Below are 13,326 nucleotides of genomic sequence, written 5' to 3' on the forward strand. Positions count from 1 at the left end.
TCCCAAGAGAAAACTTCAATGCCTGATTCCAGACCTCCTTGAGCTTGGACATGATGGTCACCTTTTCATTGATAACAGGAGGCTTGAAAAGAGCATTATAGTAAGGGCATTTTATGAGGTATTTCACAAATCTGTTAACTAAATTGTTACCAAAAAATTTCTTCACCAATATGTTTGTAAAGGTGTGTAATAACATGTGTTAAAATGTTGAAGTTCAACTCCCGTGGGAAACCCAGAAAAAAAGCTGTTGAATTCGGGTACCGAAAAATTATTTTCGAGAATTTTTATTTTTTTTAATCGGCCCTTAAGTAACTTATGAGGGGTCAAATAAGGGTTTTTCATGATTCTGAGTTGATTGTTAACATTTATATTTTCACTTTTACATTTACACACAAAGTAGCTTTTATTTCACATACATATATAATACTCGAGAGTTATTTCTCATTCACAATGTCAGAAGTTTCAACAGTCATTGTCTATGTCTTCTTCAGACTCAACAACATCATGACTGCAGTTTCTGCATGTAATGCCATTATGTGACAGGTCTTCATGTCACCACGCTCCTCCTCAGTGAAGGCAAGTTTCATGATGTGTTGAGAGATGGCTGCATCGATGAGGAGGTGAACACGGATTGCCTTGTCAAAACATCCTCCATCCATGATGTGGTTGGCTGTCGTACTTCCAGGATAGATCACCTGGATCACATCTAGTAGTCCAGAATCTTCCATGATGTTACCCATTGATCCAAGATAAGACTTCAGCAGGTGAAAACCACCCAACCTTGGAATGATGGGTAGATTTGCCTGCTTTATTATATTCACAGCCTTCAGCCAAATCGGAAGATCAAAGGTCACTATAGCGACCCCAGCGCGCCGTATGCACTCTTTCAGAGTGGTGAAGATGGTGTTGAGGTCATTAGGGTCCCCTTCAATAACTGGGAGGAACTCGATCTGTGTGCTCTGCTTTGCATCATTAGCATGGATTCTCTTCATCCAGCCATTCCAGTTGGAGTGTGGGAACTCAGGATCGTTGGCTTTGATCACCCACCCCGCTGCCCAGAGTGTGTCACCTGGAGTGAGGAGTGGCTGATCATGAGCCAGGGAGGAGGAAAGCTCAGCGTGGGGGAGAAACATGATCGCGTTCGTTCCTATCTGTTTCCTGTTCGTAAATGGAATAATCTTTACTTCAGTTCCTCTCAGGATCTTAGCTTTGTCGAGTGCCTTCAACTTCACCCGGGGGAAAGCTGCTGTTGTCTGTGGATCTGGCAAAGGTGGTGCCGGAGAGGTGACTTCGATCCAACCCATTGAGTGAAAGGGAGTGTTTCCGTGAATAGAGACAATGTTTAAATCTATATTGTCTCCAACAAACTGAGTGACTGCATTGTTTGTTTCCCCAACCTCCATAAAGACCACCTGATCATTACTTGACAATTCACTTTCACTGGCTGGCACTTTGGCTGTCATCACTGATTGATCCTCAAGCGCAGCATCAACCGCAACCTCATCATTGATCTGTTCATCGGTTTCCTCCACAATGGTGTCAAGAGTGCCAGAAGTATCTGGAACATCATCTCCACTCCTACTATTAAGGAAGCAGTATTTGTAGTTTTGTGTCTCCGTGTAAGACTCAGTGTATCCCAGCCAGTGGAACTTGTTGAGCATCCATTTTGACCCAAATCTATGATCAAGTTGTATGGCAAGCCCCATTTGGTGTGGCAATACTCCAGACCGAGGTCGACAGACCTTAATAAAATTCTGCCCCCAAACGGCAACTCTTTCGTCTGTCTTGACAATCAGTCTCAAGAACATCTGAAGGCTTGCAGGAACAAGTGTCAGCTGACTATCGATGTCAGTCATACTGTGTGTGGTGGGGTATGACTTTGGACCTAAATCAATCAAGGCAATATCATTGGATATGAACTTGAGTGCCGTCTTTATGATCTGAGTCTTCTCATCTCCATGGTCAAGATTAGCATGATGCTTTCGCAGAATATTGTCGGTGCCATCTTTGAGACAGAGTACATCTGCCCTTCTTTTCTGTGTTGTGAAATACAAGGTGTCTTCGTATTTCTCTAGAAGTTTTATCTTTAGCCAATGCTTTGAATAAGAAAGGCTCTTCTCTGGTGACTGATCAAACTCCTGCAGCTTTTCATGGACTTGGTCCATGTTCATTACCCCATGCTCTAATTCTGAGTCTAACCATTCGCAGAATTCAATAAAAACTGCCTCTTGCTCCTCATCAATACTCCTCTGTCCTCTCTTCCTTTTTCCTTCCTCTCTTCCTTTTTCCTTCCTCTTCAGTCTTGGACAAACTGTCACCTCTCGCAAACATAAGTTTGCATCGCAAATGGTACAGTGTTTCTTCTGCTACCAAGTCGTTGATCCCTTCCAGGCGTCCAGTGACTTCAGTGCCCCAGTCATCCCCGCGACTCCGTGCTGTCTTCAGCAAGCTTGCCTTCAGTGTATCTGCAGTCAAATTATCTGGCACTCTGTATTTCTTTCTAGCTTGTGCTGGATTATTTTTGTAGAGCTGGGCTGGTTGGTTGTAAAGAATGCATACATCCTTATACAGGAGGTCAACTGACTGTGATCTTCTAGAACTGCAGCCAGTTGATGAACTGAACTCACAAGTAGTGCGTCTTCTCTTCAACTTTGATGACTCTTTCTCTGCCTTTGATGCTTGAGCTGACTTCTTGGTGGTTGCAACAAAGTTGTTGTACAGATCATTTTTACACTTCTGGTGGTACCTCAGTTTTCCTTCCTTTTGAGCCTCCTTCATACGTTCCACAACAGTAACATTTTCGACAGTTTCTGCTTGTTTCAATAAAGTTGAGTATCCCTTTGGAGTTGCCTGTATGAGCCTTTCAGCTGGTGTATCCGAGCGTGCACAGATGAAGCAATTGAGCACAGGTGGAGTAACGTCTTCATCCATATTGCTAGACTCCATGTCCTGCAAAGTAGAAAATGAGATATATTTAGAAATTATTTTTCCACAAAGGAGTGTCTGTGGTGAAATATAAATGTTAACAATCAACTCAGAATCATGAAAAACCCTTATTTGACCCCTCATAAGTTACTTAATGGCCGATTTAAAAAAATAAAAATTCTCGAAAATAATTTATCGGTACCCGAATTCAACAGCTTTTTTTCTGGGTTTTCCACGGGAGTTGACCTTCAACATTTTAACACATGTTATTACACACCTTTACAAACATATTGGTGAAGAAATTTTTTGGTAACAATTTAGTTAACAGATTTTCATATGTTTCCCTTACTATTAGCTTTGCTCCACTGACAAATCAGACCAGGGTAGATGTCAGACACGAGCTGGTCCACTGGGTAGTTCCTCCTGTCATCTTCACTTTGCTCCCTCAAGTAGATGCCATACCTCAGGATATCCCTCACAGTTGGCAGTTCAGACACCAACAGCTCCTGCCCAGTGCCAACAAGATTCCTTAAATGAGAACTTGATTTCATCCTTGTTCTGACTTGAGCCATTTTTAGTAGTTCACACTGAAATAAAAACAATAATACACAGGTAAGTATCCACTACAGACAGATATTAAGGTATTACACAGGTATTCCAGAAAACCGTCAAAATATTCACTTCACAGGTCACTATTTTCCTTCACATGTAACTCAGGCTAGCAATAGGTAAGTACACAAATCAATTAACAAATATAATAGAAAACAAGGTAATTTACATCTAAAATTAATATCTATTTGTTCCTCAGGTTCCTAATAAAAAACGTACTTACTGGCAATGCCATAAGAAGAGAAGAGAAGACGGATGGATAAGGATTGCCAACCTCCTCAACATCGAGCTTTCAGCAACAAGATGGCCACAACTGCCGTCCCAACAGGAAGTTACCAAAATAAAAGCCCTAACTTCAAAATAAAAAACATCTCTTTTTTTCCAGAAGAATAGCAAAATAATCAAAAATTTAATAATAATCAACTGCAAATTGATGTAGGTTAGGGTTATCAGAATTTTTAAAAACCTCAGATTTGTGTTCTACACACCAAAATACGTAATATGAACACCCCTCTCGATTGATTTACAAAAAAAAAGAAGTATGGCCCAAGTAAAAAAGTATGGGGTATTACCCCATAATGACAAAGAGAAAACAGGATTTTAGAAGGTTTTGCAAATTTGTTTAAAAGAAAAAACTGAAATATCACATTTACATAAGTATTCAGACCCTTTGCTATGACACTTGAAATTTAGCTCAGGTGCCTCCCATTTCTCTTGATCATCTTTGAGATGTTTCTACACCTTTATTGGAGTCCATCTGTGGTAAATTCAATTGATTGGACATGATTTGGAAAGGCACACACCTGTCTAAATAACGTCTCACAGCTGACAATGCATATCAGAGTAAAAACCAAGCCATGAGGTCGAAGGAACTGCCTGCAGAGCTCAGAGACAGGATTGTGTCGAGACACATCTGGGGAAGCCTACAAAAAATTTCTGTTGCATTGAAGGTTCCCAAGAGCACAGTGGCCTCCATAATTCTGAAATGGAAGAAGTTTGGAACAACCTGCACTCTTCCTAGAGCTGGCCGCCCGGCCAAACTGAGCAATCGGGGGAGAAGGGCCTTGATAAGAGAGGTGACCAAGAACCCGATGGTCAATCTGGCTGAGCTCCAGAGATCCTGTGTGGAGATGGGAGAAACTTCCAGAAGGACAACCATCACTGCAACACTCCACCGATCTGGGCTTTATGGCAGAGTGGCCAGACGGAAGCCTCTCCTCAGTGAAAGACACATGAAAGCCCGCTTGGAGTTTGCAAAAAAGCACCTAAAGGACTCTCAGACTGTGAGAAACAAGATTCTGTGGGCTTTCATGTGTCTTTCTCTGAGGAGAGGCTTCCGTTTGGCCACTCTGCCATAAAGCACACACAGATCGGTGGAGTGTTGCAGTGATGGTTGTCCTTCTGGAAGTTTCTCCCATCTCCACACAGGATCTCTGGAGCTCAGCCAGATTGACCATCGGGTTCTTGGTCACCTCTCTTACCAAGGCCCTTCTCCCCCGATTGCTCAGTTTGGCCGGGCGGCCAGCTCTAGGAAGAGTGCTGGTTGTTCCAAACTTCTTCCATTTCAGAATTATGGAGGCCACTGTGCTCTTGGGAACCTTCAATGCAACAGAAATTTTTTTGTAGTCTTCCCCAAATCTGTGCCTCGACACAATCCTGTCTCTGAGCTCTGCAGGCAGCTCCTTCGACGTCATGGCTTGGTTTTTGCTCTTATATGCATTGTCAGCTGTGAGACCTTATATAGACAGGTGTGTGCCTTTCAAATCATGTCCAATCAATTGAATTTGCCACAGGTGGACTCCAATCAATGTGTAGAAACATCTCAAAGATGATCAAGAGAAATGGGAGGCACCTGAGTTAAATTTCAAGTGTCATAGCAAAGGGTATGAATAGTTATGTAAATGTGATATTTCAGTTTTTTATTTTTAATAAATTTGCAAAACTTTCTAAAATCCTGTTTTCTCTTTGTCATTGTGGGGTATTGAGTGTCGATTGATGAGGGAAAAAATGAATTTAAACGATTTCAGCGTAAGGCTGCAACATAACAAAATGTGAAAAAAGTGAAGGGATCTGAATACTTTCTGAATGCACTGTACATTGTGATATCCACCTCCTGAAATTCAGTTACTCACACGGTGATGCTGACAAACCGACGCTGAAGGAGAAATGCTTGTTTTTTGGTTGTTCATAGCTGCTCGTTGGGCTTCCCCTCCACCTGAACCTCTCCACGTCAGAAAACCTATGACCCATTGTCATGTTCTGTAAGGCCATATAGTATCGGTATTTGACTGTCGTCTACTGATGTCTTTGTAATTAATGTTAAAATACATAGATGTTTTCTTTTGTCCTTGTCCTCCATGTGATTATGCTGTATTCTCGTCTCCTTAAGCCCCGTAGATCGTTGTTATGAAGAAGTTTGCTCATCTTGCGATCGAGCCCCAGAAACGATGTGCTTTTTTCCTTCTCCTCCCTTGTCATGGCAGCAGCGGATTGTAGTTGGGATTGGCCATTTTGTCAACAGCTTTGAATATTGTGACTCACTTTAAGTAATTAATTAATATTAAATTTTTTGTATTAAACAATTAATGTTTAAATTTTCAATGTTGGCGGCAAATTAGTGTGTGAAAATGAAGTTGATAGGTTGCCATCTTGGCATTGATGGATCAGATGCGAAATGATGTATCATTTTTTAAATTCCATGCCACACATCAAGTTGCAGTTTCACATCCGGTCTTCATTACAATTTAAGTGAAAGGCTGCAATCCTTTGTAGTTTTCCTTGCTACCAGAGGTTATCTGTGGTTGAGGGAAATGCTTTTTCTGCCTTAAGTTGTAATATTTTGCCACATGCGTTAACCCGATTCAGGCCGGTGGAGGGGGTGGGAAGCCCATTCCGCCCACCCCCTCGATACGTTCTCGCCGTATTTTCGCAGAAACTATTTTTCTCGTGCTGCGCTTTCACAACGTTATCTGTTAAATTATAATTGCGCACGCTTTGATGCTGATTTTATAAAAATCGGATCTACGGTTGCCACCAAATCCCCCCCCCCCCCCCCCCAACCCAGCTTTGAGAAGGTACAAAATAACCCGACCTGATTTGGGTTAAGTTGGTGTTTCATCACATCTCGTGGTTCCTTGGATTCCAAAAGGGGCGTTTGTTTCTTCCAAGACCCGAAGTGTGTTTCTTTGTGTGACTTTATTTCCTCCTTTTTGAACCCAATTCGGCAAAACAACACCAGGAAAGTGCAGAATGAGTGCAAAAATGTTGAGTCCACTATCGGAGGGGGAAGTTGTCAGCGGCAGACTCAGCGCCTGCCAGTTTGTGATTGGTGTGAAACGTGATGATCTCTGACACCAGTTGCCTTACAATCGGAAGGTTTGTGAACTACTCTTTTGCAGGTGCTGTGCACGAGCTCGCCACACACCCGGGTTACTATGCAGACCTCGTGAGTCAGTCCAGGGGCCGCTGCTCATTAGCCACCGAGGAGATTGAGCGCGATCTGCATCGTTCACTTCCCGAACACCCGGCGTTCCAGTCGGAATTGGGCATTGCTGCTCTGCGTCGTGTACTCACTGCCTACGCCTTCAGGAATCCCACAATTGGCTACTGTCAGGTAAAGGCGTGCGCTCAATCCTTATAAAATTGGTCTTTAAAAAAAAATCAGAACGATGCATTATTCGTTGGGAATACGTGAATTGTTGCTGTAGAAGTGTGGAGGATGGGCAACAAATTAAAAATATATCGTTTTTCATTAAATGAACTTCCATTGTGTCTATATTTAATTTTAGGTTTGGCTTGCCAGGCTCGATCAGAAGGAATATTGGATTGCAGTCGCACATTAATGATCAAAACTAAATCCATATCTTTATTATAATTCACGTGTTTTTTTTGGTTTTTTTCTGTGTTTGTTTGTCACGCGGCTCTTCCTACAGTTCTTGGCCGATTACATCCAGACTTGCTATATAGGATCAGCATGACTCCAATTAGTGTATCGGGTGATTTTTAAAAATCTTTTCCGGTCTTGGGCGCAGGGGTGGGAGGGGACACGTGACGCAAATCCTCTATGTAAATATGTGTCGTGTAGCGCTGCTCCAGGTAGGAAAGCCCCGTCAAACTTTCTGTGGAACCTTTTTTGCGATCCCAGCGTATGTCTCAAGGTGGGTGGGAGGTTTCATAAATTTCTCAGCACAATTACGATTTTGACTTTGTACCCGTGCGAAACTGCTCTCTCTCCACATGTGAGCACATTCACAGTTTTGCCATTTCCTGCATGTGGGAACATTCGTTGGTTCGGTATTATCTCAATATAATTTGATTTTTTCATCTTGACCTTTACGACGCCGATCTTTTTCCACCTATAAACACATTCGCAGCCTCGGAAATTTCTCCATACAATTGTTGCACTTAATATCAAGAATTAAATTTCTCACTGCTCCTGCACTGACCTGACACCTCCCAACCCCCACAGTACCTCTGTCTGCAACTTACTCACCTCTCACACCTACAGTGCCTTCAGAAAGTATTCACACCCCTTGACTTTTTCACATTTTGTTGTGTTACAGCCTGAATTTAAATTGGATTGAATTGAGATTTTTTTGTCACTGATCTACACATAATGTCAGTGGAATTTTTTTTTTAAAGATTTTTACAAATTAATTAAAAATGAAAAGCTGCAATGTCTTCAGTCAATGAGTATTCAACCCCTTTGCTATGACACTCCAAATTGAGTTCAGGTGCATCCAATTTTCTTTTATCATCCTTGAGATGTCTCCACGACTTAATTGGAGTCCACCTGTGGGGAATTCAATTGATTGGACATGATTTAGAAAGAAAACACCTTTCTATGTAAGGTCCCACAATTGACAGTTAATGTCAGAGCAGAAACTCGACCATGATGTCCATGGAGCTGTCCATAGAACTCCGAGATAGAATTGTGAGGATGCTTAGTTCTGGGGAAGGGTAAAAAGTTTCTATAGATTTCTATAGAGTTTTGAAAGTTCCCAAGAGCACAGTGAGCCTCCATCATTAGGAAATGGAAAGAATATCGAACTACCCAGATTCTTCCGAGAACTCGCCATCTGACCAAACCGAGCAACCGGGCAATGATGACCTTTGTCATGGAGGTGACCAAGAACCCAATGACTACTCTGACAGAACTACACAGTTTCCTTGGCTGAGATGGGAGAACCTGCCAGGACAACAGTCTCTGCAGCACTTCACAAATCTACGCTTTATGGGAGAGTGGCCAGATGGAAGCCACTCCTGAGGAAAAGGTGCATGACAGCATTCCTTGAGTTTGCAAAAAGGCACGTGAAAGTCTCTTAAGAGCATGAGACAAAATATTGTGTGTTGTGATGAGTCAAAAATTGAACTCTTTGGCCTGAATGCAAAGTGCTACATCTGGCAGAAACCGAGCACAGCTCATCACCCATCTAACACTATCCCTACCGTGAAGCATGATGGTGACAGCGTCGTGCTATGGGGATGCTTTTCAACGGCAGGGAGTGGGAGACTTGTAAAGATAGAGGGAAAAATGAATGGAGCCAAATACAGGCAAATCCTTGAGGAGAACCTGCTTCAGAGTGCAAAAGACCTTGGACTGCGGCGAGGATTTACATTCCAACAGGATAATTACCCCAATCATGCAGCCAAAGCAACACTGGAATGGCTTCAGAACAAGAACGTGAAAGTCTTTGAGTGGCCCAGCGAAAGACCAGACTTGAATCCAATTGCGAATCTGTGGTAAGACTTGAAGATTGCTGTTCACCGACACTCCCCATCCAACTTGACAGAGCTTGAGCAAATCTGCACGAAAAAATGGGAGAAACTCCCCAAATCCAGATGTGCAAAGCCGATACAGACGTACCCAAGAAGACTCGAAGCTGTAAACTCTGCCAAAGGCGCCTCCACCAAGTATTGACTTAGGGGGTTGAACACTTATTGACAAAAGACCTTTCAGCTTTTCATTTTTAATTATTTTGTAAATAATTATATTGCAAAAATTCCACTTTGACATTATGGGGTATTGTCTGTAGATCATTGACAAAAAATCTCAATTTAATCCATTTTATATTCATGCTGTACACAACGAAATGCAAAAAAGTCGAGGGGTGTGAATATTTTCTGACGGCACTGTGGGCTATGGCACAAAATATATTTGTCCCACCTCCCTGGCTATCCCACCACCCTCCTCCTGCCAGGCTGTGTTTCTAGTGCATATATATAGAAATCGACCTTTCTCAGAAATATCGTGAGAATTTGCCCCCTCATTAGTACCAGCATCTCAATTGACCCATGAACTTGTCTTGGTCTTGGTCTTGCCTCTCCGTTTTGGTGTCTCTCTGTCTCTCTGTCTATCTGTCTATTTGTCTTAAGGGTAGGTTCAGTGCTGCCAAAGCAACCCATAGCAGGGATTGCACTGGGTGGTTTGCATTTGCCTTCCCAGCGGTAGTCAGGGCACGAATTTGGAGTTTGTTCACAGTGCTGGAATAACATTTTAATCTGGTCTGATCTGGAATCAAACCCAGATTAGACTGTTCAAACGTTAGTGCGCTAACTCTACATCATGCATTTGGCCAGTCTTATAACTTTCATGTTACTAATTCCCGTGTTTTGCAGATATTTAATAATTAATAATCATGCTGTGCTGATTTTATTTTGCTCTCATTTCTGTAGGCGATGAATATTGTAACATCGGTGTTGCTTCTGTATGCGTCCGAAGAAGAGGCGTTCTGGCTACTGGTGGCACTTTGTGAGCGCCTTCTTCCTGATTACTACAACACTCGGGTGGTTGGTAAGATCATGACCCCCATCCACACAACAGAACTGTCTGTTAGCATTACATAACTTTATCTTTGTGTAAAGTTTGTACACACGGTAAAAGTTTGAGAGAATGCATTTGGTCGTAACATCGAGGCAAAGAACCACCCAAGTGTCATCCTGATGTGCCCTTGCTGTTGTGAAGCTCAACTTTGCTGTCATAATGGTATTTGTTGAACTTTGCTCACTGCACTGACTTTCATTGGGCATCCTACCTGGGCTCACCAATGTGATGACAAAGTTTTGTGGCTCAAAAGGAAAAGAAAAATCTGTTTTGTCTTTATTAATGGGTGAATCTTTGAGTATCAAGGCCTCCCTAGCATAGCAGAGATAAACACTAACTCAAGAACTCCAAGGCGAGTCTCTGTTCCAATAAAATCAACAGCAGCAGCAGCTTCACTACTCGTGCAACTTATTCCTGATATGTAACGGAATACCAATTCATGTGAACTGATGATTCATGATTTCATTCATGTGCAATTCATGATTCATGTGAACTTATGTACCGATGAAGGGCTAAATGCTCGAAGTGTCAGTCACACCTTGCTTCCCAAAATGGTAAACATACTTTTCGTTGGTAAAATCCATTCTTGATCCTGATATAGGAGTGTGCCATAGCATGGGTGCCCGAAACGCCCAAAGTGCTCCCCTCCCGCCCGGCTCCCACCCAGTTCGACACGGGAAACGTGTTACAGGACATCCTTAACCTCTCCAGCTTATGGGGGTCACAATGTCATCTCCCAGCGGCACATCAGCAAACAGGCAGATTTATCTCGTATCCAGTCTACACTGAGTGTAAGGAATGGTCGCACGCTCCTGTACGACCTTACAAAAAGGAAATGAGGCGGTTTGGCCCATCATTGCCGTGTTGCATTCCCAAGTTAATTTTTGTTACTTTACACAACAATACTGTATGTATTCTCATTGTTTTGCTGAAATCTAAATAACCTGATCTATCAGGTGATCCAACGTGTGTGTCTGTGTGTGTGTCTGTGTCTGTGTCTGTGTCTGTGCGTTGCGTTGCTTATCCCTTATTCAGTAGAAAATGCACAACAATGGAACTCAAGTCAACCCGACCAATTTGCAACAATTAAGCAACAGCAGACTGTGCCTCCCTGAACTCTAGTTCCACCTTTGCAACCATTTGTATAATTTGTGTTCTGCTCCTGACACCATAATCCCCAATGATGATGGCATGGCTTTATCTCGACACCCTACAAAATGTTATGCTTTGCCATTTGACCAGAAATGAGTTGTGAATCGGATATAATAACAATTGCAGGCCAGAACTGGAGTTTTGGCCCAAGGAAGTTTGTGAACCACGAATGAAACCTCACACATGCCTAAGGCCAAGTTCACTCCTTCTCAGATGTTGCAACTTGTTGGAGTAGAGTTTATTTATATTTGCTGGTTTGCTGTTCCTCCTCTGCTGAATTTATACATACAGTATATAGTAATGCCCTGAATGAACAGCTCTAAGAGGTGTACTTCACTCAATATTATTGTTAATTGCAAACTGTAACTTAGTTCTTTATTTTCATAAGAGGCTGCACAGCAGCTCGTGATGCAGTTCACAAAGTGCTTATTATATACCTTCGAAGATGCACTCTTGAACAGCACAAACTGGACGTCTGTGAAATCCGGCCAGTTGTTTCAGGTAGTTCTGAAAGGCATCGCCCATCTGACAGAAGTTCTCTTTATGAGCTTTACACCGCTCCGCGGGGTTTCTAAAGTTTTGTTGAAGCCACGGGGAGCTGATGCGACCTTTACACATCCAAGGTGTAAGAGAGATTGTTCTGCCATCTGCCAACACCCTCCTTTGCCTTGTCCTCACCCTCCCCTTTTTTTGCAGTCCCTCGCAAAATGACATGCATTTAAACTTTTCCTTTCTGTTCGGCTGAGATAGTTCTATGATCATAAACTTGGTTTGCAATGTAACTGTAGTACAGATCAATGCGCAGGTAGTCAACCTAAATTGATTTAGAATAGGCTGGTTTATATATGTATTTGTATATGTACATATATATATATATATACATACATACACACACACACACACACACACACACACACACACACACACACACACACACACACACACACACACACACACACACACACACACACACACACACACACATTTGCGGTTGGGAGTAAATCCAAATGACTCCATGGTAAGATCTCCAACCTTTAATTGAACAAACAATGACAACGTTTCGATTAAAACAACATGTGACAAAGCCACACGCCTCCGTTCATCTTCCTCAAGAGTGATAAAATCATCTCAACATCCCCTTATATGCAAAGTGGGTGGGGTATATGCAAAGTGGGGTGGGCAAAGCTGGACAGCCAATTAAACCATATCACACCGCTCTCGGGAACTGAGAACGTTACTGACAAAATTAAAAAATCAACTGCATATTAACGGCTCAAAATAGTCCTGTAAGCAATGCTGGATTATAAATCAACTGTTTAGAAAATCCGGAACAATCATTACATTTAATTAGAAGTTAAAAATTTAATTTCAAGAATTTAACTTCTAATTAAATGTAATGATTGTTCCGGATTTTCTAAACACGAGTTATAATCCAGCATTGCTTACAGGACTATTTTGAGCCGTTCATATGCGGTTGATTTTTGAATTTTGTCACTAACGTTCTCAGTTCACGAGAGCGGTGTGATACGGTTCAATTGGCTGTCCAGCTTTGCCCACCCCACTTTGCATATACCCCGCCCACTTTGCATATAAGGGGATGTTGAGATGATTTTATCACTCTTCAGGAAGATTAACGGAGGCGTGTGGCTTTGTCACATGTTGTTAATCGAAACGTTGTCATCGTTTGTTCAATTAAAGGTTGGAGATCTCAACATGGAGTCATATATATATATTGTTACGGATCTCAACGTCGGCCCCTTTTCCCCTTAAGAAGGGGGGATTAATCCCCTTGTCCGCGACTGACCGACGTGAGTCCT

General features: G+C 42.3%; 1 protein-coding gene across 3 annotated transcripts in view; it reads left to right on the plus strand.

Moving 5' to 3' along the window:
* The window catches only part of LOC137421081 (TBC1 domain family member 9), a 299,349-nt gene that overhangs the window by 129,130 nt on the left and 156,893 nt on the right, over positions 1–13,326 (plus strand). For all 3 annotated transcript variants that reach the window (XM_068106775.2, XM_068106773.2, XM_068106774.2), the window contains 2 exons: positions 6,933–7,147; positions 10,210–10,327. In XM_068106775.2, the coding sequence (XP_067962876.2) occupies positions 6,933–7,147; positions 10,210–10,327 (333 nt within the window). The remainder of the gene's footprint in view (positions 1–6,932; positions 7,148–10,209; positions 10,328–13,326) is intronic.

This window comes from Myxine glutinosa, chromosome 2 (genome assembly GCF_964187855.1).
Source record: "Myxine glutinosa chromosome 2, kmMyxGlut1.1, whole genome shotgun sequence".
NCBI classification, from domain to species: domain Eukaryota; kingdom Metazoa; phylum Chordata; class Myxini; order Myxiniformes; family Myxinidae; genus Myxine; species Myxine glutinosa.